This window comes from Apostichopus japonicus, chromosome 10 (assembly GCF_037975245.1).
Source record: "Apostichopus japonicus isolate 1M-3 chromosome 10, ASM3797524v1, whole genome shotgun sequence".
Taxonomy (NCBI): Eukaryota; Metazoa; Echinodermata; class Holothuroidea; order Aspidochirotida; family Stichopodidae; genus Apostichopus; species Apostichopus japonicus.
In genome coordinates, this window is record NC_092570.1 from 19461622 (window position 1) to 19488534 (window position 26913).

Consider the following 26913-nt stretch of genomic DNA (forward strand, 5'->3'; position numbering starts at 1 on the left):
TTAAAGCTAATTTATGAGCATCCATTTACATTACATTAGTGCCAGTAATATTCCTTGTCATGAATAGCTTAATAATCCGACAAGAACATACATGTAAGTAGTGCTGTTATTCATCATCCGTGCTTTAATAGCTAAGTGATAATCTTTGACGATGGCACGGAATGATTATCACAGGCGTAAAAGTCATTGCAAGAGTGATTTTGTCACTTACGTACTAAAATGTAAGATAGTACTGTACATGTACGGAGTGCACACTGTAAATTACAAACTTAAACAGACTTTATAATAAAGTCAATGAATAATGGGGAAAATGACTGGCACAATTTTCTTCTTTTTGCTCTTTCCCAATAGTTAAAGTTTTGGTAAATTTGACAATATTTTAATTCTCCTACGTGAAGTCACTCTACACTAATACAGTGGCATGAGATTACTCTCAACCATTTGAAAGAGCACTATTTTGGGTTCTTTCAAATAAAGTGGTTCTCATATATCTTGCCTTGCTTTATAAATTATGCAAATTTCAGTTAAAACAAGAACATCCTGTTCCTGAACACTGAACTACATAGTAGAGCTCTCAGTTTTCACTTCCTTTTTTAGAACAGCTCACGATAAATATGATATCCAATGATCCCATTTCAGCAAACATTCCAAAGTTTTGCTTCCTACTTTAAAGAACTATATAATAGAATGATATTTAGAAATCATTGTTGTACAAAGGGGAGTCCCTACATCATTCTACACTATAAATATATACTATAGTATATAGTAAAATTTATACAAAACAGTATTCATACTACTGTATGTTTATAGCATATATGCTACATGGTATTTTAATACTACTAGCTACTATATATTATTTATTCTTTTACTTTGTTTATAGTATATGTACTACAGTTTATTGTATGTTTATAGTATGGTCTCCATACTATGAATATATGCTATAGTATTTATACTAATAGTATTTATACTATGTTTATAGTATATGCTAATACTACGTTCATACTTTGTTTATAGTATATATTTATAGTATGCTATGTATTGACAAAATGTTTATACTATATGCTATGGTACTAATACTGATTCAAGTATATATACTACATAGCATTTATATCATGTTTATAGTTTATATGCTAATACTATGTTTATACATTATACTTAGTTCATAGTATATAAACTAAGTCTGTATATAGTATTTATACTATGTTTAAACTTTAAAGTATATATACTATACGTTCATGATTATAAATAAAGTATATAGTCTATAGTATGTTTATACTATAGTATTCATACTATGTTTATAGTATATGTACTATCATTGTTTATATTACATTATATACAGTATACAATATGGTATTATACCACGTTCTTAGTAGGGTCATTCCATATCAAATCACCAAATTTTGGAGTATGTTGTAGTTCGACCTCTTTCAGCCACAGTGGCATTTTGACATATTTCAAAAGACAATATTAAAAATTTGAATAGGTGCTAAGGAATTTTTTCCCCAAAGGGAGAGAAATGAAACAGAAAACATGAAGGTAACACTTTTTTGCTTCCATACTTTTTGGTTAAAAAGAGAAAACATAACCGACGACTGAACAATCACAAATTTTGTATCACTTTGCCAATTATAATCTGAAATAGGCAAGATGAGTTAACTAAATAATATGAGAGGAAACAACATACAGTATGTGTACTGTAGTACTGCTTATATAGTAAAAGTACATGTTCAATGAACCCACACCTAAAATATCTCTGCCATTTATAACTATTCCTTCCAATTTGTGTGATGGTTTCTCCTCTCTCACACCACATCAGCTGTACGACATTAACACAATAGCTGTCAAGAGTAATGCCCTAGATACTAGTGTGTCAGAATTAAAATGCTTCACTCAGTGTCTAATTTCCTCTGTCCATGAACAATAACCTATAGATGCAAGCAATATGTACTAGACTTTATAGGTAACGGTAAAGGTCAAGTTCATTTTGATGAAAATTAGGCACAAGGTAATATGTATCAATATGTAAAAAATCAAGATAACATACAGAAGTGTATTTGCATGAACATAATCTACGCAAGCAATATGTGGACTTTATAGGTAACAGCAGTCAAGTTCGTTTTGATGAGAATTAGGCACAAGGGAATGAGATACATGTATGTATCAATATGTAACTGTCACAAATTAAGGTAACATACAGAGGTGTATTTGCATGAACATAATCTAGATGCACGCAATACGTGGACTTTATAGGTAACAGTACAGTCAAGTTCGATCAATGGAAGACACCTCTAATAACCCAGTTAGAATAGTTATAGGTAAACTTTACCACAGAGGACACTGGTTTCCCTTGCATATAATTTATGACCAAATTAGCCTTAAACAGGAAAGAGAATGATTTTAGCCTTCAAAGGAATTTCTTAATGGTAGTCTATTTGGTATACGGGAAAAACTCCATATTTTTGTCATAGCCACAGTCCTATTTGGGGAATTTTTCAACTTATGATTCAAGAGAAGTGAATTCTTGGACTTTGTGCTAACTTAATCTAATATATTTTGAACAGTGGAGAACGGTGAGCGACTGTGACGTCATTGCGGTACTTCATTTTGGGGGCTGCAGGGACGCTAACATTAGCAAGCTACACTGTAGCAACAAAAGTTAAAATTTCTGAAAATAAAATAGCCAAAGATGGAAATTTATAGTTGCAAGGTAGCAATCTTTTGGAGAGTTAAAATATTTCAGAATTCCTTAACTAGGTCTTCGGCATAATGTGTTGTTCAGATATTTGTTATTTGAGAGATCTTTTGCATCACAGCCGTACACAAAGTCTCTACACAGTCCTGTGAGCTTATCAAGGCCAAGCTTTGAGTGAGATCTGATGGAGTCTGACCAATGTGCCGCACTGATAGCACATCTCGATGTAAGGAAGTGTTTGATTCAAATTTTCTGGCAGGACGGGCTAACATTTCAAGCACTCTATCACAGAATTTTGCATGTACACGAAAAAGGACGAAAATAGTACACCAGCTTGACAATATGTAAGATTTGTAAAATTTGTTCACTATTAAAGAATAAAATTCTTAAATAAACAAATATTAAAAATCTGTGTATAATGCTATGCATCTTTTCAAAATTTCTAAGAAAAATGATCACCAACCTAGCATTAAATATTATTAATATTTCAGCATTGCTCAACCCCCTCCTTCTCTCCCCCACCCCCTCACTCACACACACACCCCTCTTTGACCAACTTCTGGATCCCTGCCCACTTCCTGTTCCTCCTAGACTCCTTCTGAGGAGTAGAACCTCTTTCTAGATGAATAAATCTGCTGCATCTACACACTTTCAGACAGTCCGATGGTAATGAATTTTCCCAGCATGCATCACAATCCTCCAATCACGGACGATTTTTTCCCCCCTCGTCTGGATTCTTGAATCGCTGAAAGACTTACCTGTAGCCGTTCCTTCAGCCCTTTGGGAAAAAATTCATAGGCGACCTTCACCCCGATGTGATATTCGTTGGATTTATTTTGCCAAGTACTGGGGATCTGTGAGTTAGGAACGAAGCAGATTATATTAGGGGTATTAGTATTTCAACGAAATTTCGAGACATAATTTGATCTCGATCCACTGACTCACTTTTTTCACCTTTTATCGGGAACATGTCGAAAAAAGGCCTGCAGGGAGCAACGACTCTATGCTTGCCTAGCGACTATGACTAGAAAAGTACATTGCACCTACAGTAGTATGGTGACCACCATGTCAAATTTGCTTGAAAATAAAAAAGGTGTGCAGCCATCAATGTAGCATGGATGGTTTTAGCAGGTCTGTTCTTCACAAAATACTGACTGGGTGAAACGTTAGGCTGAGAACTTTTGAAATATGGAGAATTCATAGCAAAACTGAAAGTGAAATTTTATCTGGATTTTTGTGTGTGGGTGGGTGTTTGTGTGTGGGTGTGTGGGTGGGTGGGTGTACATCAAGTGGTAATGCAAACAGAGTACACAATTAAAAATGATGATCAGTTAACAGTAGCACGAACGAATTGCGGAAATGCTCCGACTGGGCCATGATTCTCAGTGGGTGAAGGCTTGCGACCTGTATTGATACTGTACCTGCACACGGTGATAGGTCAAGGTACACAACAACCTTACATAGGGTAACAGTTAACACAGCACAGGTGATGACCGTATGATACTTTGCTACAAATTCAATGTAATGTAATATGACATCAAGACAATTTATAACCACAAAATGCACGAGAAATGGAAAAGACATAACATTTTTTCCACAAAATTTGCTTCATCATGCTGTTTAAGATATTTATGTAAAACTGCTCAAATTTATATTTTCTCCGATTATAATTTCTTCCTACCTTCAATTTCCTGCCAGTCAAGCCCGTAATCTCACCGTCTTTGGCCTCCACTACCGTAGATGTGTTCACATCTCCGCTGCCTGTAGCATCGATAATGTCTACTATTTTTGGAAGTCCTTCAGTTGTTTTCTAGTTAAGACGAGAAGAAAACAAGAAGGAAATAAATGCCAGCATTTGAAGAATGTTTGAAGAAATGGAAAATGGAAATTGAAATGTTAAATAAAATATAATGCTCAAGGGAAATGGGAGACCAAACATTGTTGAAAGATATTTGCAACATTGTGCTTAATGGAAGTACTGTCTATTAAATGCATGAAAAAAGAAATTGCAAACAAACCATCACCAGAATATAGATAGCGATAGAAAAATGTTGGAAGAAATCTTGATAGAAAAATTGCGTAGTTTACTTCCGAATGGTAGATTGGGAAGGAAGAGTAAGTGGGTGGTGCCTGGAGAGTGAGGGCGCAGTGCTAAAACGTACCAATAGTGTAGTTTAGGTAGATATATAAGTGTAGATGTTGAGGGGGTAAGAGTGGAGCGAAGTTAATAGATAAATAAATATACAGTTAGCATTTAGGCAAGATATTGTGGAAGACTAGAATTTAGAAGTAACATCAATTGACATTGATGACTTACACACACTGCAAAACGGTAAAAATCAGAAAATTACCAATTTGAACGCTTGCTATTAGCTTGGAAAAACAAGCGTATACTGTAAGTGGTCATAGTGCATGTCCATTCAACTGATTCAGTAAGCTATGTTGAATTGTACTATATAGCAGATACATGTACATTTGCAGTCTATGGAAATCTATGATGTCCTTTTCAATCAAGTATTACCCGAACAAAAAAATTATTTTTTTTTCATATCATTCATTATCATCCAAGGAAATTTCTGGTAGATCTATGTACAATTTTGTAAATCTATGTACACTTTAAATTAATGATAACACATAAGTCTGAACTTACAGCACTGCATGTAGCAATGATATTAACAACTATTCATCTACAGTACTTGTAAAATGGAAAGTAGGTTCTATAGACAATATAAACAGAACAAAGTACAAGTGTCAATTTTTGTGGTTTATTTTACAATGTGAAGTACAGTACTCCACCAGGAAGGTTTCATAAAGCTCGAGAAACATCAAGGATTGCGTCTTTCACGCTACGTGCAGCTGTGCATCAACGCCTGCAATCTAGTCTCTGCCCATCAATGAAATTACGGTAAATAATTGTATAATCTTGAGTAATTGAGGGACACTCTTGTTGTCTGCTATGTACAGCTAAATGTTGCAGACAGCTCTTGCTTGCCAGGTATATACTGTAGCTTATTGTACTAGTATTGCCTACGTAGCTGTTTATATCATTTTGTCAGGACTCAGGAGGTGAGGGGATGTGGAGAGGAAGGGATATGGAGGGATGAGGAGGGGAGGGGAAGAAATAGAGGGGATAATAGAAGTTCTTTGCACTTGTTTGCTAAGAGTCTAGCATTTTTATAGAAACCAGTCAACTTTTTACAATTTCCCATATTAGTTAATTAAAACACAATTAACAAAGCAAGTCACAAATTTCAAAGCTTGCAATTGGTTTATTTGAAAAGAAACTTGATAAACTGTAGTCAAACTTTAAAGAAATAAACTTGTTCTTGTGAGATCCAAGTATCAAATATCACTGCAGATTAACAAAAATCACCAAGAACGGTCACTTCAAACAGGGTCTAGCATTTCCACATTGACACAGTACATGCTGGTCTGGAGTATATTAAGCATGGATTCTACATACATGTGTACAGTATGATAACCTATTAACAGTGTGCCTTTTAATCAGCTTTAAATAAAACTGCTACGAAGCTTAATGACAAAAATGATCAAATAGAGCATTATATCATTCTTGAATTTCTTGAGCCGATGTAAAATGTTTCTAGGCTTTGTACCTATTTAAACTAGTTCAACCATTTTCTTTCTTCTGCCTTGCTAAGGTCTTTTCTTCTGACTTCAACACAACTTTTCAAACAGCATTGTAACAGGATCTCAAATTTAAAATGTCAAAGTTAATATTTGATTTTGACTTTTTTTTCTTCTTCCATTGTGATTCATTTATTGCATAGAATGTGTGACAAAAAAATACTGGAGGAGGTTATAAAAGCAGATTAGGTTTAAACGTTTCGAAAGTTCTACATGTATGCATCTCTAACTAAACACATGTTGTTTGAATAGGACATTAGCGGTATTGTGTGCTTATTATCAATCGAAGGGGGCAATGCCCTGGAGCTACGAAGTGTTTAAAACACGATATCGGTTTCATGTATTCTGTTTCTACAGCTTAAGTGTTTTGAATGTTTTCCCAAATATCTTTATTTTAATGAGCTCTCTGTTAACGCACCCCTGGAGGAATCAAGTTTCCCTTATCATTTTCGACGATATTACAAAAAAACAGACACATGTTTCTTTCAAATTTTCTGGCATTTCTTAAATATTAATTGTTTATCTGAGTCTGAGTAAATGGTGAGAAGATGCATTTATTTGTTATTCAAAGGTTTATCTGCATTTTTTTCCCCAAATATTTTAATCCTCTATTACTGCCACTACCAAGGCATACAGTGGCACATTAAATAGGCATACAGTGGAACATTAAATAGGCATACAGTGGAATATTAAATACTAAATAGGCATACAGTGGAACATTAAATAGGAATGTTCAGGTGGTAGACATTAATGTAACACTTATCTTAATGAAGGATGACTTTAGGCAACATTTTGGTCATGATGATAAATGTCACAGTCAGAGAAGAAAAGGAAATTTAAAGGGCAGGTAATGTATCTAATCTAAAGAGCTATCAAGGTTATTCAATATATCCAGAACTGCAAATATGCTTAATCTCTGGAATGCTGCATTTAGGTTAACTGGATGACGATGTTGGTTCCCCGGACCAGGCCTAAACCTTAATATTAATCCATTTTGTCCATACAACTCAAACTGAAATATATTCTATCAATTTCATATGAACAACAGAGCAGCCTCGTATGACATTTAACACCTTAATTGTCCCTGACAAATTTTGTGCTGTATTTGAGGAACTGTCCTAATGGACTATGTGTTAGACTAGGTGGTTCAGTCACTTTAATTGATGAGTGTCAGACGATTAAAGGGTCATTTCTTGAAAACATGAAAGTGTTCAAGAAACACAACTTGAACTGATAGCAGTGTTTACAACTAAATTAAAATTAATTTTCTACCTAACATCATCACTTAAAATATTCCACACAGTTAGTTGACAAACCTATAAATCTCAATACAGTATCTCCGTAAATGCCTAACTCCATATGCTTGATTGAATGCAACCTACTTTGAACGGCTAAACCCTTGATTCTTCCAGGGAATAGATCACAGTGGTCTGTGATGTCATCACAGTAGTAGATGTTCTTAAAAATAGAGCTGTACTTTGTTATTGCAATCTTCCTGTTGATTTGTCCTTGAAATGTGATATAATATTGGCATGTTTGCTTAGCTGTCAATGTTCTCTGGACATAGTTAAAATTCATCAAATTGCAGCATTTTCTTTAGAAATACTGTATGTTTCTCCTCTGTGACTCAGCATGTCAAATACTATATAAAGAAAGACCCAACAACAATTACAGCTGATTTACTGTATTGACAGCATTCGTGATGCCTGACTTTGCCAGATGCATCCACAAAATATCACCAAATTTGAAGGGAAATAAAATTCATACAAAAAGCTGGGATGATGTGGTTTGACCTAACGACTTACAAAATTATGAACCTCCAGTATGTGGCCCTCAGGAACTCAAACCATGTTTTAGGATGTTAATAAACGAAGGCAATATAAAACAACCTTTAGATTAACTTTATGTACACTATATTCCGCACTGGAAAGACATGTCAGGGCAAATTTTTAATGCTAGTACCATCGTCCAAGACAAACCAAATTTCTGTCTGGACAACCAAAATCAGCTTTGGTGACCATTTAGTTGTTTACATCAGATTCTGTGTTGTACTGTCCTGCAGTTTGCACAAGCTCTACTATAGTGATCAGGAAATGTGCCATGGTGCAAATCAGTAGATATTTTGTCTTAGATGTCATTATCAAGAAAATTGTAGACTGTCTGGAAAATATAACACACTATTTTAAAGAAAAACAAACTATATATATGGTGTTTAATAGTTAATGTGAACTGTCAGCTTCATGTTTATGTGTTGCCTCCCCCAGAATTTCCTGTCTTTGCGACTTATAATTACATGCATGTGCTCTGGACAAATAAATTTGAAACAAAACAATACTGACCAGTGTTAAAGTCTGAGAAGCAATGACATTGATCAACAACATATCAAAGAGAATAATTAATGAAATAAACAACCTCTAGGTCTTTGCAAAAATTATTGTAACTTGACCAGGAAGGAACTTGCTAATTAATCACACTTTCAGTCCCGGATTACACCTCATCTGAACGCTTAATTTCCTTTATAGGGACATTGTGCAGGCCTTCTGCTGTCCCAGGGTCCCCCATAAAATATCTCATGATTGCCAAGCAATTGTCTCGTCAGACGAGCCCTTCAGGGGAAAACACAAGGCCCTTTCTAGCAAGCACTGTAAATACATTGTACTGTAGGTCTCACTATCCAAGAGCCTGTGATGCTGATAGGAATAGAGTAAAATTGCATTTCATATTTGACTTGTGTAGGACATTCAGTTACATTTGCATATGAAAGCTGGTGCAGTTTTTCTATAGTTTTGACAAAGCCAATGTCAACAGTATAGCCTAGGGCCTACTGTAAACATATAGTCTTACATGTATCCAGAATTTGGAATGGTTTATAATATAGTGTATTGAGCTCTATATACAAATTTGTTAGTTGTGGGAGTTACACTACTTATGAACATGGTTTGAAAAAGTCTCCATAGTGATACAGTAATTAAGACTGAATCTTCTGCAATGATCTACTGTACCTGGGTGTTGTACACATGCATTGTCCATTACATAATTACCACAATATTACTTTCTAACCTACAGTCACAAACTGCAACCATGCATATTTTGTTTTGTACAAAGAGATTATTCTAGAAGTTAGATTTAGTTTTACAGTGAATCCCAAGGTGTTAGGAAGCCCCCTACAGTAGTTTGTTTGAGACTCTATCCAAGTTTTGGATCTGTCATTTACCCCAGCTTTATATAAAGCCTTCTTTCCTTGATGAGTACTCAGAAAATAAGAAAGGCGCGATGCAGTCAAGGCGGAAAATTGTCATAAAACCGGTGCAAGTACAGAACCAATGCCCAACTTCCAGTTTTCGAACCAGAATTACCATATCGACAATAGAACATTCCACTCAACACCACTGCTGCCTGCATAGTACAAGCATTGAATAGTCTTGATCCTGGAGGGTTTTTTAACTGCAAACCTAACGGTTGGAAGGTGGACACTCTACCAGTTGTACCAAATGGCATCCTCAGGACATTTACTAGTCCCTCAGGTACATCGCAAAGTTTTAGTATTCGCATAGAAACAGTTTTGAGATAATTGTGTATGAAATGGAACTTTATGGATCAATGTTACACTTGTCGTACTATAGGAAAGCAGCAGGCTAATGACTTTCCTCCATGCACATGCATGACAAGTCTTAAAACAATCATTTTTCATAGTGCTGTCCGACACCTTAGTAATTACACTCATGACTTTAGCAGCAATGGACTTCAAGTTGAGACCCAACTTGTGCACTGCTGGAGGTAAATTAAATTTCATGGAGTAAACTGAGCATCACGGTTAGCATATTGTAAATAATGAATGCTTCAACAAACTTGGTAAGCTAGTTGTGTCTATTTATTTTGTTACCTATATATGTATGCATCAGTTTACATTCTGTCCCTGAGAAGCTCATAATCAGTAGCCAGGAATAAAACATTGGCATGATTTCTGTCTAAATGTGTGTACATGTACAACTGCCAAAACAAATTACATGTATCAGCTCCCAGTGACTAAACTTGAAAATAATTACATTATGTGCAAACAAATTGATCAGCAACTTAAGGACATAGTTCCCATGTTATGTTGACATATATATCCTATTACAGGTACAGTATGCTCTCCAAACCCCACAAATAAAGTGTGCAGATGTAAATGTTTTTCTTCTGGTCTTTGAGCCAACTTTAACATTGCCCACAACCACCATGAATGTAGGTCTAAGACACTGAATTCTTGAAGAATGCAATTTATAAGGTTTCACACTTTCATATGCCATATTTTGCATGCCACTGTTGTAGACATTTGAAGACCACTGCTATATTAATCTAAGTTGTAAATTATAACACTTTAATTTATTGAGAAGTGACAATTTAAACATCAGAGGCTAATCAAGCAAAGTGGCTGGTCTACAGTACTAAGTTTTGCTTTACACGGAACATATGGTCACAGTTTCTAAGAAGAGTCAGATGCTACACACGTGAAAAGAAAAACTTCTAGGTTGGCATTAATAAACATGTTTAAGATGCACCAAAGAAATGATCAAATAGGTGTTCTGTTATTTATATGAATTTGATAAAAACATTTTTGGTTGAGAATTTATGAAACAATGGATTACCATATATATGTAAGCCCTTACTGAGGATGATGGTCCTCATCAATTCAGCTTTAAAGGAATGTTGATGGCATTTGTCTCTTTTCAAATATGAATATCTTAAAAACTGGAATCTATAGGCACTTTAACAGACTAACTTCAAGTCAATCTAAGTCGCTGGAAAGATTCACGAAAATGTGAAAAAATCTGTGTTTTGTTTCGAATATCACAATTTATACACAAATTACTACTTTTCTATAAGGTGCTGTGATGAATGTTACTGACTATATTAATTTTTAGAAATAAATTTTAATGCCATGTGTAGGCCACTGTAATTGTAAATTTTATGTAACTTGAAGCATGTGACTTAGTAGTATGATGGTATACGGTAACATTGCAAGAGTAAGGGCATTAATGTTTATTTATTGGATAGCAGTGATGTTGATCTCGCTGATTTTGCTCAGCTGTTTAGCTCTATCTTTGAGCACTTTGATTCCATTGATGTTTTGACCAAATTCCACTGTAAAAAAAGAGAATTATACTTGTAAAGGTTGGGAGTCAAACTACCCAAAGCAAGAAAAATGATGTTAAGTTCCGCTAAATGGGTGACATATTCTATGAAAGTGTCTCAGAATACAAACTTGATAATTTTTAAATTCACTATGGGAATTTTTGTCGTTTTCGTTATAGATTTGTAGATTAAGTTGCGACTAAAAGGTGGTTACAGTTTGACTAACGAACCCAGTAACACAAAGTCTATAAGTACCAGAGCTACATACATAACAGTTTACATGTAGTGATACGCGAATTTAGGGAACACGCGAAATCACCGTGTTCTACCATACTTGCATTACTAGTATGTCTCTCGCAACACCGGTACACCTGGTTCGAACATCCTCCATCCAGTCCGTTTGTATTACTTACCTCCAAACCTGGTGCTCCTGGATCTACACCGGTGTCTAAGATTGCAATAACTACGCCTCTACCATCGTAATCGGTATATTTGGTGAGAAACGCACTGGCTCCTGTCTCTTTTTTGGGCAGCAAATTCTCCACTGGGAAGTCTCTGTCAATTAGCACGGTCGCCATTTTCAGGCCCCTACTACACTATAGTAAATTGCTAACTTAACTCTGGCCAGGCGACAGCTAGCTGTTAGGCGTAGTGGATTTACTGCCCTCTATTTATTGGAAATGATCATTATTCATTTTTAAGTGTTGAATATTCACCATTACCATGGCAAAGCATTGCAAACACGATCAGGTTCACAGGCGCGAAACAGGTGCATAAACGGTGAAGTACAGGGGGACCAGTAGAGGCAATAACACGGTGTGCATTCAGATATTCAGTAAAACTATTGCTAAGTATAGCCTGTTTCCGCATTCCGTGCATATGTTGAATTCGTGTTCGGTGCCGGTGATGTTTATAAACAGTTTTGGGATAAGCAAGTGGTCCTTCACCACATTGATTGTTTATAAATATATTTATCATAAATCTGAGCTCATTGATTCTGCCCATATCTTATTCTTAGATGAGAACACGACCTTCAGTTAAGAATGTCGAAAAGATGTCTACGACGACAAGGTGACTCTCTTGAGCTGTTGGAACGAATACTCACAAGAACAACTCTATCGACAAGACGGATTGGGCATGCTGACATTGAAGGTACGCCTTCAACGTTAGGCCTATTTAACAGAACAATCACACTGCTTGTACCATGCTCATTTAAATTATAACTAGAAAATTAGAATAACATCATTTTCAAAGTTTTATTCATTTGATAGGGTAGGTATAGCCTATTCAAACAGTTTCGTAGAAAAATGGCCTCGATGAATGTACTACTATAGTAGTACCAAGGTTAAACCGTAACAAGTCATTCAACTCATGCCATGGTCTGGATATTACAGTAGGCCTAGTACTAGTAGTAGCCTAGCCATCATACTGAAGTAGTAGAATAGGCATGTTGCCTAGGCTTGCCAGTGGTAGCCGGATTGGCCTTTTGAAGTTTATAAGTCCAATAAGGATGCAGATGTTGCTTTCAGCCCAATGTTGCAGAAAGAATGAGTAATCGCAGAATACCAGGCAACCCGTGAACAACACCTTATGAAACAGTGGCTTTCTGTCGCTGTCAGTCTAGGCTAGCTCTAGAGGCGAAACATTTTAGCAAACTCACTCTTTGACGAATTGCTTTTGAAAAAGACTCAACATACATCGTTTACAGCTTCTTGTTGAAAAATACATAGTCCAAAAAGATAGCTCTGTTTTTCTGCTGGCTATGCTGCCAGACGGAATTTTCAGGTTTTCGCATGTCTTACAGGGTATCTAGTCAAAACGTCCCTTTACCAAAACGTCCCCGCTTTTTTAAGACCAAAACGTCCCCGCTTTTTACCAAAACGTCCCCGCAGTCAAAACGTCCCCGTGAGTCAAAACGTCCCCGCTTTTTATAATCAATCGGAATGCAAGTGTGGATGTTTTTAGTTCAAATCAAAGAGTAAGGATAAATACAGTTTAGGTTGAAAACACAGTTTTTAGGAGTGGGAACTGCCGGTTATGAGGGCGGAAACATTTTGAGTATAATTTTTTGAGGTAAGATAATATAAATAGAAAAGGGAATGCAAGAGGGCTGTAGGGTAATAGGATTGTTTTAAACACAGGTTGGTTTCTGAATGAATATATACGATATTGAGGGAAGGGAATAAATATTTTTTGTTTTCCTTAATTCGTTAATTCACTGATAAACATATAGCGTGTACCTTTTTCATACCAAATATAATTAAACGATATAGTCCTTCATGATTTATTTAGCGCCGGTAATCCAACTTGCATGCCGCTAACTTAGCCAAATTATAACTTAAAATTAATATATATTCACAACTGAGAATGAATGTGATAGACGGGGACGTTTTGACTTACGGGGACGTTTTGACCAACGGGGACGTTTGACCAACGAGGACGTTTTGACCAAAAGCGGGCACGTTTTGGTACGGGGACGTTTTGGTAAAGGGACGTTTTGACTGGTAAGCTCTTACAGGACATGTTTTAAAAAATCCATGCTTTCTAGTTGCATTGTATTCTGCAATTGTGCTAATAAGAGTCTTAGCCTAATTGAACCATGCACAGTTTAAGCCAATCTCAACCCTGAGAAATCGGAATAACATACCCCAGCCTGGGCCTAAGTTAGGCCTTCAATTCGTAGACCTAACTGTTAGATCTAATGTTAAATATTAGTAAGACACAATTTTACTTCCTGCCATTTAACTTTTTCACGCGATCTGTCAAACCACTTCATAGTGCTTTAGTTTATGAAGATTTAAGACACCTAAGCGACCACTTCAAATTTTCTGTTATTGTTGGTGGATTCTGCATCATGATTCATGAAAACTTTCTGTTTATAATTTTGGCTAGTAGAACAGTACTGGGATCTTTGGTACTAGTCTTGGTTGCTGATTGCTTACTTAGCATTGAAGCTTATTGAGGCTTATTTATTTGCTGTCAGAGACGTAAACTCATGCTCGGTTCTTAGTATAATCCTATAGTGGTGATTACAAACCATGCTTAAATATTCTGTTCATCGACACCAACAGCATCTCTATTTTTCTAACGGCATTGAAGATGATAAAGATACTAAATCAATAATGCAATTTATGTAAAGTTTTTGTTCCCTAAATCATTCATACATCCACAGAGGTTGGAGGAAAGGTGTTTGAAGAAGCCAATGAGAGGGCTCGTTTGGAAAAGGAGAATGCTGTCAAGCGAGCGATTACAGAAACACAGGCAAATGCAGACAAGAGATTGAAAGAAGAGTTAGAAAAGGCTCATAGGTCAGCAGAAGATGAGAAGAGAAAAGCACTAGAAGAAGCTAGGAGAGTAAGTGATATTGCAATGTTTTGGGTTATCATCTTTTAGTTTTTTTTAGTTTTGAGTTGGGAAAAGCGGCTTACCTTGTCACCATGCTAGTTACCAGTCCCAAGACCTGAGCAAAGAAAATTTGGTTGGAGAGAAGTCAATTGCCCGATATTCAGAAACTTAAGTTATTGAGGGACTTGTTACTATATCGTTATACCTGACCCTCGTCTGTGATGTGTCACTGCTAAACTACATAAAAAAGACAATCTATTTCCATTTAGGACTGTTCATTTTTTTTTTTTTTGCTTTGATTGGGGAGGGGTTAGTTTCATACAGAAGTACTTCAAAAATGAAAATATCTGTTAGTCACTGTGATGTTCCCAGCAAAGGAAGTTGGTTGGAAAAAGAGTTGAATTGTCTGAAAATAGTGGTGATGAGTCACAGCAGTAATGTATAGTATGTAGTAAATATTTTTATCATCTAGCATTCATTCATTCATAGTATTTATGATAATGCTTTCAACACACCAAGGTTCTGTTCGCAAAAATGTTTTGCCTTGTTGGGTCATGTTCAGTAGGGCAGTCACTGGTGTTAGGCTATGGTTTATACATCAGGTGACATTTGTGGCGCAAAGCACTTTGCTATACGATACAAGTAAACACATAACAACCAGCATACTTATAGGAAAAAACACTCCAAGACTTTTTTTTCATTTGCAGAATGCAGAAGAAACTGCCCTTAGAGTTAAGAAAGCCAGAGATCAACTTGAGAGAGAAAGATTAAGCAAGTTGTCGTGGAAATTGACCAAAGAAAAGGAAGATGCTCTGAAAGCTCAGTGGGACGAGTGTGAGAGACTGAAGAAAGAAGCTGTGGCGAAAGCAATTGCCGAAACTACGCGACGATTGAAGAATGAATTTGCCTTGGAAAAGGAGCTGGCTCTTGCGAAAGCTCTGAAAATAGCTAGGGTAAGTCAAGAAGCATACAAATCATGATGAACGACCTGATAAGATAGAGTGACCCTCTGCCAAATTATTTAAAATAGTCACTATCAAGAATTACTGTTATGAGAGAGATCCTTAGATAAACCAAACAGTGAGTTTGGGGTAATCTTCCGGCTAGGAAGAATGAGATTTGAAAAAGAGAGAACAGATAAATGAAATTGAAATAAATGTAATTAAGGAATGCTTTCTTTTAATCTTTGAAATAAACATCTGTCTAGCTCAAGTAAAATTGAAAAGTCAGCTCTAGTTTTACTCTGTAAAATTGCAATATGTGATGGAATTGGTACAAGATTTCTTGCAGTTTGGAAAACTTGTTACTGAAGGGAGAAAGATTCTGAGCGGTTTCCTGTTTACATGGCAGATTGCCAACTTACAAAAGGAACAGAAAGGTCAGACTGGTACACCTGTGTTTAGAAAATGATAGTTTGGGAGAGCATATGTATCTTCAGCTAAATTGAAGAAAACAAATTTGATATTTCACATCACTTTTATTGCAGGAGAACTTTAAGAGGAAGCTTGAAGAAACCATCAAGAAGACGATCGAAGAATGTGAGAGGAAAGCAGCAGAGGAGGCCGAGAGGGTTGCTAGGTTACACAAATCAGAAGTAGATAGATTGGAGGGAATGTAAGTAGTTTGATTTTAGTGAAGTTCCTGGCAACCCTCCTTGTGTTGTTGCATAGCTGTATAAATTGCCAGGATTATATTTCTATAGATATCATAGCTTGAGTACGCAGTTATGTGCAAATATTACATGCCTAGTTGAAAGAGACATAAAGTGTTCAAATCATTAACATATATTTAATCAATCAATTGCTGTTCTAGATGTCGCGACAATGTTGTCTATTCTTTGGACCCTCTATGTGTGTGTCAGTGTTTATGTCTGAATGATAGGTGAATAGCAAACTGTCAAAAAATTGACGATTTTGTCATTCTGTGGACTCTCGATGTGTTGGTGCCACTGTTTCAATAATAGGTGATTAGCGAATTGTTGAAAATAATTTTGTGATAACAGTGTTTTAAACCACATTAGTCAGTACTATCATTTATATCGTGCACAAAATTTCAATTATTTTGGAACCAAATGTAGTCAAAATGCTAGGAGAGAAAAAACACACACATACATACAATGTTTAATGTCCTTGCAGTTTAAGAAATATTTCAATAATTTGTAACTTTGGTACAAAATGTAAAATCAAAATGCAAGGAGGAAAATGACATACACACATACACAACTGGTAATATCTGAGGAGTTCAAGATTTGTTAGGTTATTGTACTTACCTTTTGATGCCATTGTATTGGAACTGATGTGTTTAATCCACCAATGTCTTTGCAGTTCCAATCATTTCATGTTCGTTGAGACTGACATCACTGCATACGTTTAAAATTGTGCTCATTATTTCATTTTTCTGTTTTGTCTTTCAGTATTGAAGATATTCAAAGAGTAAATCGAGATGAGGTTGCTGCGAGGGAGTTGGTGCAGATTGAATTCAGGGTGAGTTATTGTTTTAAAGGATTGGTTCAGTTGTCATACATGTTTATGTTATAAAAAGAGGACAATAAAAGAAACACAGTGGTGAAAAAACTGTTCAAATATCTTTTTCGGTTAAAGAGATATTCAAGTGTAAAGTTTTATTAGATTGTGTAGAAACTGCTGAAATCTGATTAACTGTGATGTCACATCCTCGCATTCCTGAAAAGTCTTTGTTTTTTTCTCTAAATATTTTGTGAGATTTCATGACTTTCAACCAAAAGATATGTCAGGAGATCTCATATTTGTCAAAGGAAGTATTTGAGATTAAACATCTGAAGAATTTTTGATTATATTATTTTCAAATGTGTTAAAAAATGTAAATAATTTTTAAAGAAATATATTCACAAATGTTAAGGAAGTGAGGATGTGACGTCACACCATTCCAAACAGCCAGATTTGGGACATTATGCTGATGCTAAAACAACTCTGCACTCTCCTCTCAAATAATATCAATTATTGACAGCCTTATGAAAACTTTTATCCAATAGAAACATGATATTCCTGCGGCTCATACTGACAAATGCCTTGAAGCATGTCATGAATGTAGAGCATTTAAAACATCATCCCAAATGGGTGTTGGAAAAAGGAAAACTCATGATTCCAAGTTTGCAAGTTAACCCCCAACTAGATCAAGGTTTCATAAAATAGGGGCACTTTCCATTGGCAACAGTTACTAGATTCAACACTTGACTTTTAATATGATAACAGCAATGACAGCAATAAATCATTGTTATGATATTTCCCCTTTTTTATGAGGGGGGGTACGATGGGGTTGCGGGTAGAGATCATTTTTGTACTTTAAAGATCGTGTTGCATTTCATTACTACCACTTTGAGACCCTGTTGCACTTCTAAGCAGATGCACTACTTTCAACTATCTTCTGTGATCAGTAATAATTTACAATTTTCGTTTTCACGTTTGCAAACATGTAGCAAAACGTTTCCTACATATTATATTTGTAATTGGGAAGACAAAGTATCACAAACCTGTTTGCCTTTGACTCTGTTCATTGTACTCCACGTATGTTGTGTCTTATTTCTCGCAGGATATTCAAAGAGATTACAAACGTTTCTTGGATTACACCGATGGCAAATACCACTCGGACTACATGATGAGACTCCGTAAACACGGCATGAAGTACGACCACAACTGGGATCGAAGGGACAGCGAGGAAATTGATCTCTATCTGCTGCCCTCATTCATCAATTACCATACCAAACATGGAAATATAACAAGTCATGACGTCACCAAGCAGATGAATTTCGCTCCTGTTACAAGGTGACGAACATTTCGCTCACAAGTTTGGGCTTAGTGTATTTATAATTGTGAAAATTGCCAAATAAATGAATGTTTTGGCATTGCTTGGAATCATATCAATGGGTGAAAGCATGGTGTTGTAGATAGAGTTATATGCCCAGCAGGACACAGATTCTCTTCACCTATTCAAAAAGGTTGCAGAGCTTCAGACAGCCCAAGACATCTTTCAGATTCTCCCTTGCATTTGGAGATAGGCACATCACCCTCTTTCTGGCTGGTCCCGAAATGATCCACCAGGGCCTTGCATTTGCCTTTATCGGACAGTTCGTACGTTGTCACTTCTTCAGTAAAGTCGTCTAGCCATTCTTGCAAGGATAGGTCACCATGACGACGAGGCGTGCCTCTGTATTTACTCAGTTTGTTTTGGGGAATTTCCTAACATCCCATCGCTTAACCGAAGAACTGAGTCATGGCCATGTCTACACCTTGTGGTTCTTCTGGGTCTGCCATCTTGCAAAGTCAGTACAAATGTGTAACAATGTTAGAAGTTAGTACAATTTGCGAGTGCAACCCGGAACCCTCTCTGCTTTTCTCTGCTCTTGTGTTATAGATTATGGAAACTTAAGTATAAGCCTGTGCCAACACTGCTTGTTGCAATTGATATAGAATATTCTCTATAGCAGTTTTCTTATATTTTTATTTATTTGAAAACCTTGACACTCCCAACTTTAACAGGCTAAAAGTTAATGCTTATGATAATTTTGCAATAAACCACCTCTGTACTTCTTCTGGGCTGAGACTGCTTGGTATAGCTGATGAAACAAATCCCACTTCTGACACCATTAAACAGCAGCAAACCCTTTGGGGGGGAGACAAATTTTCCACTTTATCACGAAACAAGTACCACTCACTGGTGGGTGTTGTTTCTTTTTCAATTTTATCATACTCCTAACTTTTAGCATAATGTAGCAACATAAGCAACTCATTGTTATTCTTAAATTATTAATGATTATATGAATATTCATTTCAAAACTGTTAACTTTCTTTACTGTTTTAAATACAACGAAATACAACTTGATAAATCATGCGAATGAACTATATTGTTATAATAGGATATTGGTATCACATATCATCAGTGCTGCTAGAAGGATGCTACTGATTCAACCTCTCTCTCACTGGATAATATATGATGTTACTGCAGCCACACTATATGTAATGCTTGATCAACGCACAATGTGGAATACAAATCATTCTATGCATAGATGTAAAGCTGCCCACAGATCTGTGCATGGTACAGATTTGCAAGGAGCTATTTGGATCAATTGATCAAACAAATGGATTGATCAAACAAATCGCTTCTCTGCCTTTTGGCTAAGATAATGTGTACTATCTATTCCCTTTCTAAGGAGCTTATTAACTTTTTGAAAACGATCACAAAGTCTCGATGCAAGGAGACTAGAGTTGAGAGTGGATCAGTTTTAGTGCCAAACAAACTTTGGTAACTTCTTTAAAGAGGGTGACCTTTTGTTAAAAGAGATTTGGATCTATCAAACAAATGGACAAGGTAACACTAGCTTTATGTGAAGTTGTTGCTAGGGTGAAGTGTAATTTACTCCTTGTTTACAGCATTACCCACTGTTAGCATTAAGTCTACCCAAAACAGATGCAAGTTAAATTTCCTGCATATATTACAAACCCTGCATTTATTTCACAAACTACAGTACTTCTTTTTTTCTATTTCAATATTTTCAAATATTCAAGAGAATAGGAAGACTTTTCTTTGTAGGGTGTTCTACTAAGTTGTTTGTCAAACTTGATGTATGTATTACAAAACAAAGTATCTGATTGATAGTGCATGTATTGTAAATAAACTGGTTGTCTGCGGCGAAACCTCATCTGTACTGTTATGTGTCCGAAAAGATTTATTGTCGTCTCGGACGGTCGTTGTAATCAGTGTGAGGCAGTCTCATCTCACCTGCAACCTTTTTTTTCACAATGAAAGGGGGAAAAAAATTAGTTCTTATTACAATGAAGGTTGCATTGTGCTATATAAACGTACATATTCCACTCAACTGTCCGTAAGTATTTCATCAAATATCCCTTCTCTGGCAGTTTGCTTGTTTAAAATCCTTTTTAGATCATTGCTTGGTATTTATTTATAGCAGATGTGCCATATGTAAACAATGAAATGTTGATTTTAAAGAGAGTCTAATCAGTGTTTTGGCACAGTGTGATCTGCTATTATGCCATATAATGCTTGCACCAAAGCTGTGCGTAAATTGGTTTGTCTGTGTGGTATATCAAGAATCTTCAAAATATGATTTGCATCAATTTGTTGATAATTGGTAGGCTTTGCAGCAAAACCTTTATTATATCCTCTAAGGGTTAAAACTAGTATCATGTCCATGAACATTATAGATTGATCGTAATGGAAAATGAAAGCAGCAATTTTCAGTAACTAATTTTGTTTTCTCTAACAGGGTTTGTGTAATAATATCCGTTGGATGTAATAGTCCAGATTTTGTAGTGAGAGAGACGGTCCATTCTTGTATGTATTCTGGCATTGTTGCCTGTACTCTTACTCACCCTTGTGAACTTTACTCAGGGGAGGTGGGGGGGGGGCTAGTGTGGAATGAAACTGATAATTGGCAGGCTTGGCAGCGAACATTTTTATTTCTTCGAAGGGAAAAAATTGTAGCATCATGTCCGTGAATTCTATAGATTGATCGTACTGAATTTTCACCAAGCAATTTTATTTTCTTTGACAGGGTTTGTGTAATCATATCTATTGAATGAAGTAGTCCAGACTTTGTAGTGAGTCTGACAGTCTGTACTTGTATGTATTCTGGTATAGTTTCCGTACTCATACCATGGTAAATTTGTAAACGTCCTCATAATCAGAGCATGTGAATAGGAGTAGAGGTACTAATGCAATAGTAAATATTCATACTCAGAGTTAGAGGTTTGTACTAGTTACTCACATTAAGGGAATTCTACTTGTACTCTTAACTCATTGTACTTATACTGCAAGCTGGAATTTCCAATCTGTCTATTAACAGATAGATATGTAATAATAGGCAGAATGGTTGACAGCTTAAATTAAGAATTTGTAATGTTTATTTTGATGAAGAGAACACAGATGTGAAAGTTTGTTTTGTAACAGGGCTAGCCTCCTCTTTAATTGGTGACAGCTGGTGGAATTGAATGGATAGTAGAGATATTGACAATTCACCGTTTGTTGGAATCATTCCACCATTCTGTCGTGTCTGTACATCGATACTAACAGTCTCAATTATATACATTCGTTAGCCCTCAGTGGTTAAATACTACCAAAGTCATTCACACGTAAGCCAGGACAGTTTGTTAATCTCGATATTTCATGTATTCTGAATTGTGTGCTAAAGAGACTTTTTGTATTATCTTAGTCACTGAAGTGACTATTTGACAGTCAGGGCTTGAAAGAGCCTGATAAATATATTTTTGGAATTAAATCATCAATATTAAGTATCGCTTATCTGTTTTTATTTTGCTTCTTCTTTCTGTGATCGTTATTGGTCGATACTGGATAGCGAAGTTTGCTTTGAAAATTTTGGAGGAAGTGTACACACTACACGTCACCTTTAAGATAAATCTATAACCATCAATTTAACAATGGTTTGCAGAACAGAAGTATTCAAGTTTTTCAACATTGGAATTGCCTTCTTCATGGTCCTGGTGTGTGCCACAGATGGCCTTCCTTATGGTAAATTTTCTTTATCTGCCAATCTGTACAAGTATTCATATTTGTTCATTATTCATTACAAGTCATTATTATTCGCCCAAATCTGCTAGAAAATCAAATAATGGTCAGCCCTGCCCAACTGTCAACACATTTAACCGTTGCCACTATAGCATATCACAGTATCACCTCTCTGAGACAATTAATGGTCAAGTTTAACATTTGTCAATCTTTGGGAATCATTTAGAAGGTCAAAAAGAGTTTTTTTGAAAAGTTTCTTAGCATACTGAAATTTGTGCCAATACTAAAGATCATTAATGCTCTTAAATGGTCAAAAGACTTTGTTTTTGTAGGTTTTTTACTTCAGATACCTATGTCCTGAAAATGCCACCTTTAGAGAAGTAAGCTTTGTGTAGATGATGCTTACAATTTATAGGATTTAAAATGACAAAAATAGACAGTTATTAAAAACATGAGAAAAGTGAGTTCCAAACTTTTTGGCTCTAACTGTATGAATATGCCTGCCTGCTACGCTTCAGAGTTTGAAGAAACAAAAAGTCTGACAACTTGCTGTTCACAACGAGTAACATTTTCAATGTTGTAATCATTCCTTAATTTCATAGTAAGAATGAACTTGTGATTTCTGATAGGCTATGTATTTAACATATTTAAGAAATTTGTTTTGGATCAAATGATGCATTTTTTTCAGATATTGCAGTTATTTGTCATTTACAGGTCCTCTTCCACCTGAAGCAGGAGCAGGGTTCTCTTTTCAAAGTTTCAAAGAATTTGTGTTAGGAGAGTTTCCTTCTGATAAACACACCCACGATCCTGCCGAGAAATACATGCATAAAGGGCAGGAACCATCTGTTGCGGAGGTAGCCATTGCCCAGTCACATGACCAGCCCGTTGCTGAGAGGGTAAACGATGGAACGGATGGCGACCAAAATGCAGAACAGGAAATTGCTCAAGCTAGAGTTATGGATGATGATGATGATGAATATGATGATGATGATGATGATTATGATGATGATGATGTGAATGCTCAGGATGTAAATGAAGATGATGATCTTATACAACAAGAACCAATAGAGGAATTGGATGTCCCTCATGAACACCCTGAAGCTGAATATAAAGGGATCATGGAAGATATTGCTGAGTAAGTCTATAAGCTGTTTAATTCTTGCTAGAGTGACCCAAGGACCTGAAGGGGGCAGTATGCTATCAGGTATAGCACATTCTTGGGATGTAGAGTTAGAAATCTTGTCAGGGATGAAGGGGGAGGGGGGTTGGAGGGCAGTAGGTGGAAAGCTGGGGGGAAAGGATCTACATGTGATCTTTTATGGACATTTGGTGTTGAGCATGGGGCATCGTGTTTCACTGAATGCAATGATATGATAAATTTATTTCAGGAGGTTAAACTGATTTCTAGCTTTCAATGAGTTAATTTTGCTTGATAATAGGCCGTATGTTTTCCCAACTGTTTTAGAACTATTGTTTCTGGTGGGTTGTATAGTTGTTTATAAAGCTGCTCATTTTTATTTAAACTGATCCTCCTTTTGTCTATTAAAGAGGTTATTGCTTTTAAGGTTCAATCATGCTTATGCTGGGGTATGTTTCAATATTTTATCAACACTTTTGTGCACTTTCTTTAGGGAATCTTAATTAAAGCAAATTTTAATTACAGACTTGAAACATGTCACTTCATTCAAAGGTTGAGTCAAGTTGTTGTTACCAGGTAGTAATTTTTTTTTGCTCGGGTCAAATCATCAAGTCACTGTATTATTTATATGGCAAGAAGATTGATGAAGATTGATGAATTTGATTGAGTCATTTCAACTTAATATGAAATTCAGTGGCTCAACAAACAATAAAAAATTTCACTAAGCAATTTTGTTTTTGTTTAAGTTTGATGCCTATGATTAAAAGCAAGTAATATAGTGAATTCAATATAAAAATTAATTACATTCGTTCAAAAATATTGATCACTTTTGGTACCCTGTCAGAAATGATGTAGCCTTTATTTACTATATGAAATCATATATCATTCTTATTTCTCTCTCCTTTAGGCAAACTGTGGTGAAGGATGTGACTTTGAAGGAAGAAATTTAAAAAGAAAATTTATTAGAAAAGCTTACAGGAGAAAGAAAAGAAGCAATGAAAAATCTATGTAGCTGTACCAGTTCTTCAAGAGGCCATCGAAAACTGGACTTACCACTAAATAAAGAGTTTTATTTTGCAGAATTTCAAGTTATATTTTGGTGTCCAAAGATTAGATGAACTCGTCTGTAAGCAAGGTCTGCATTGACCAGAGAGTGATGGTGAAACTGATTGCAGATGGTGTGAGAAATGCATGTTTAATCATAGTAGCATGTACTGAAAAAGGGATGAAGTGTTATTTCCTTTTTTTGCAACAAATATGGTATCACTATTTTATGGTAATTCTTCCTGTCTCAACATATTTTTAAAATTCCATACACATGCTATGTCCTTTGTAATGACCTCTCAATCAACCCTCCATCTACCCCCTACCAACTATCTTCACCAACCCCTCGTTCATTTAAGTGAATTTTGAGATTATTAAAAGACTGCTGTGGTATTTCAAACATGGATCAGTGATTACAAATTGTATGCAGTTGTCAGTGGTTAAAACTTTCTGGGTTGAAAGTTACTCATATATACTGCTATAAATTCCTGTTTGTGGCCTCTGGTGAGATTTTCACACCTTAACAAATATTGGTGGCAGTCTTTAACATTATTAACTAAGTCTACTCTTGCTTGACTGTTTGTAGGAATCTCTCACACATTTAATGATAAAATTTCCAAAGTTTTCTGAACAATTTAAATGATCACAGACTAAAAGATATTTAAGCCAAATTATCTGATATTTTGCAAATTATGCTTTTTGTAGATTTTTGCCATATACATCATGATCATCATGCTGTCAAGTTGAGTAGATGACAGTAAAAAAATTGTGTCAATGTTTTGATAAGTGATGACAAAGAACTGAAGCCATTGTCACTTGAATTTTCTGTCTGTTTAATTATCATATCCCAAAGATATTAAATATTTCTAATTAATTTCCGCTTTGAGTTAAAATGTGCCTCTCATGGTTACTCTTAAGGATGAAAGAGACTAAAACAATCGGAAACAAGAGAATAATAAAGATGTTACTGAAGGAAAACAAATCTGAACATGATGTCTGCAACTATTCCATACCACATGTAATGCTGTATATGCATCATTAGAAATGGAATAACGTATAATTTTGATTAGCACTAATATGGTGGGGCTGGGTCATCAATCTGTCCCCTTCCCCACCTCCAACGCCAGTCAACATTCAGTCGGTAGATTTTGTCAATATTCAACATTATTTATTAGCACAACGTGGCATTTAACCTAATAAAAGACCTAATTTATAGTCTAATATGCCTCGGATGCAGCATTTAAATGTCTTAACTTTGACATTATTTGGAGGGAGAACCCCTAACCCTCCTACAAGGGTAGCAACCCTACAAACCCTACAGCCACATCCCCCTTTTGAAAAAGTGTTTCATCCACCTACAGCACGCCCATAAAGGTTCATCATGCCCAAACCAAATGCAGATGGGGTAATTTTGGAATCCCCCTCCCCCCCCACACACCTTTGATATTTTGTGCAGGTCTTGAATGAATAATGTTTGGCTGTCCTGTTTAGTGTTGATATAAACCAAAAGAATTTAACTCAGATACTCTACTTTTATGATGGTCACTCATGCGCCAACTGCAAAAAGCATTTTACTATACGCTTGAAATATTTTACCACATGAGACGTACATGCTAACGTATGAACAACACACTTGAACGTCTTGTGATTATCCAGAGAGTCATAACTACCAGGAATGTAAGTTTCAATACTTATAGTGGTTTTAAGCATGCTAGGGCACAACACTGAAGACCTTACAAACACAAATTGGTACATATACTCAAAATTTCATTCAAGCAGTTTGTAATTAAGATGACTTCTCGTGTTTCCAACCCACTGGCAGTGGCGGCGGAACCGGGGGGGCTTGGGGGGGCTCAGCCCCCCAATGAAAAAGTTGAGGGGGCAAATACATGATAAGCCCCCCCAATATTTACCAAGGCTCCGAAACGTGCATCTGCCCATTTTTCAATGCATACTTGCAGGCTTGGAGTAATCGTAATCAGTAATCGTAATCGATTACATTTTTTGAAGTAATCGTAATCGTAATCGATTACTTTTGTGAAAATTACAAAGTAATCGTAATCGTAATCGATTACAAGTCCGTTTATCCGTTTATCTGCAAACAAGTCCGTTTATCCGTTTATCTGCAAATTAGCAAGGCCCGGAAAGGGTCATTTTCTGCAATCTAGGGAGTATCTTTACTCAAAATTTTTCTGTACGCTCCGCGCCAACCTGTGGTGGCACTCCGCTTAGATAGTGTCGAAAGCGCCCCTACAGACCATTCTTGCCCCCCCTGACCAATACCCCTAGCTCCGCCACTGCCCTTACTACACTCAAAAACGTCTTTGTGAGTACACTACAAGTAATTAATAGCTACTCTCTTAAAACACCATCGAATATACAAATTACAATGTTTTACAACTTTTACGGGCAA

The 26913-nt window shown here is 36.0% G+C and overlaps 3 protein-coding genes across 5 annotated transcripts in view; 2 read left to right on the forward strand and 1 right to left on the reverse strand.

The window, feature by feature from the left end:
- The window catches only part of LOC139975299 (tripeptidyl-peptidase 2-like), a 46059-nt gene extending 33995 nt beyond the window's left edge, over window positions 1-12064 (reverse strand). For both annotated transcript variants that reach the window (XM_071983119.1, XM_071983118.1), the window contains exons 1-3: window positions 11866-12064; window positions 4374-4502; window positions 3451-3546 (exon numbers count right to left, since the gene is read on the reverse strand). In XM_071983119.1, coding sequence (XP_071839220.1) covers window positions 3451-3546; window positions 4374-4502; window positions 11866-12030 — 390 coding nt within the window. In that variant the 5' untranslated portion in view covers window positions 12031-12064. The remainder of the gene's footprint in view (window positions 1-3450; window positions 3547-4373; window positions 4503-11865) is intronic.
- Window positions 5497-22074, forward strand: LOC139975310 (uncharacterized). Of its 2 annotated transcripts, none has more exons than XM_071983144.1 (7): window positions 5497-5597; window positions 12471-12604; window positions 14625-14806; window positions 15505-15750; window positions 16284-16411; window positions 17211-17280; window positions 18365-22074. In XM_071983144.1, exons 2-7 carry the CDS (start codon window positions 12496-12498, stop codon window positions 18599-18601), a joined length of 972 nt encoding a protein of 323 aa, XP_071839245.1. In that variant the 5' UTR covers window positions 5497-5597; window positions 12471-12495; the 3' UTR covers window positions 18602-22074. The 2 variants fall into 2 exon arrangements, with proteins under 2 accessions (XP_071839245.1, XP_071839244.1); XM_071983143.1 differs by lacking the exon at window positions 5497-5597 and adding an exon at window positions 12251-12268.
- A 104-nt stretch (window positions 22075-22178) lies between these two features.
- LOC139975314 (uncharacterized) lies at window positions 22179-25494 on the forward strand. The gene is made up of 3 exons (XM_071983150.1): window positions 22179-22318; window positions 23030-23453; window positions 24364-25494. The coding sequence occupies exons 1-3, from the start codon at window positions 22228-22230 to the stop codon at window positions 24404-24406; spliced, it is 558 nt and encodes a 185-aa protein (XP_071839251.1). The 5' UTR covers window positions 22179-22227; the 3' UTR covers window positions 24407-25494.
- Window positions 25495-26913: the final 1419 nt, after the last annotated feature.

Bases quoted from the DNA above. Each gene is read 5' to 3' on its own strand.
- LOC139975310 (XM_071983144.1), top strand. From the start codon at position 12,496: ATGTCGAAAAGATGTCTACGACGACAAGGTGACTCTCTTGAGCTGTTG. The intron at 12,605-14,624 runs GTACGCCTTCAA...ATACATCCACAG, and splicing joins TGGGCATGCTGACATTGAAG to AGGTTGGAGGAAAGGTGTTT. The intron at 17,281-18,364 runs GTGAGTTATTGT...TATTTCTCGCAG, and splicing joins TGGTGCAGATTGAATTCAGG to GATATTCAAAGAGATTACAA.
- LOC139975314 (XM_071983150.1), top strand. From the start codon at position 22,228: ATGGTTTGCAGAACAGAAGTATTCAAGTTTTTCAACATTGGAATTGCC. The intron at 22,319-23,029 runs GTAAATTTTCTT...TGTCATTTACAG, and splicing joins CACAGATGGCCTTCCTTATG to GTCCTCTTCCACCTGAAGCA. The intron at 23,454-24,363 runs GTAAGTCTATAA...TCTCTCCTTTAG, and splicing joins ATCATGGAAGATATTGCTGA to GCAAACTGTGGTGAAGGATG.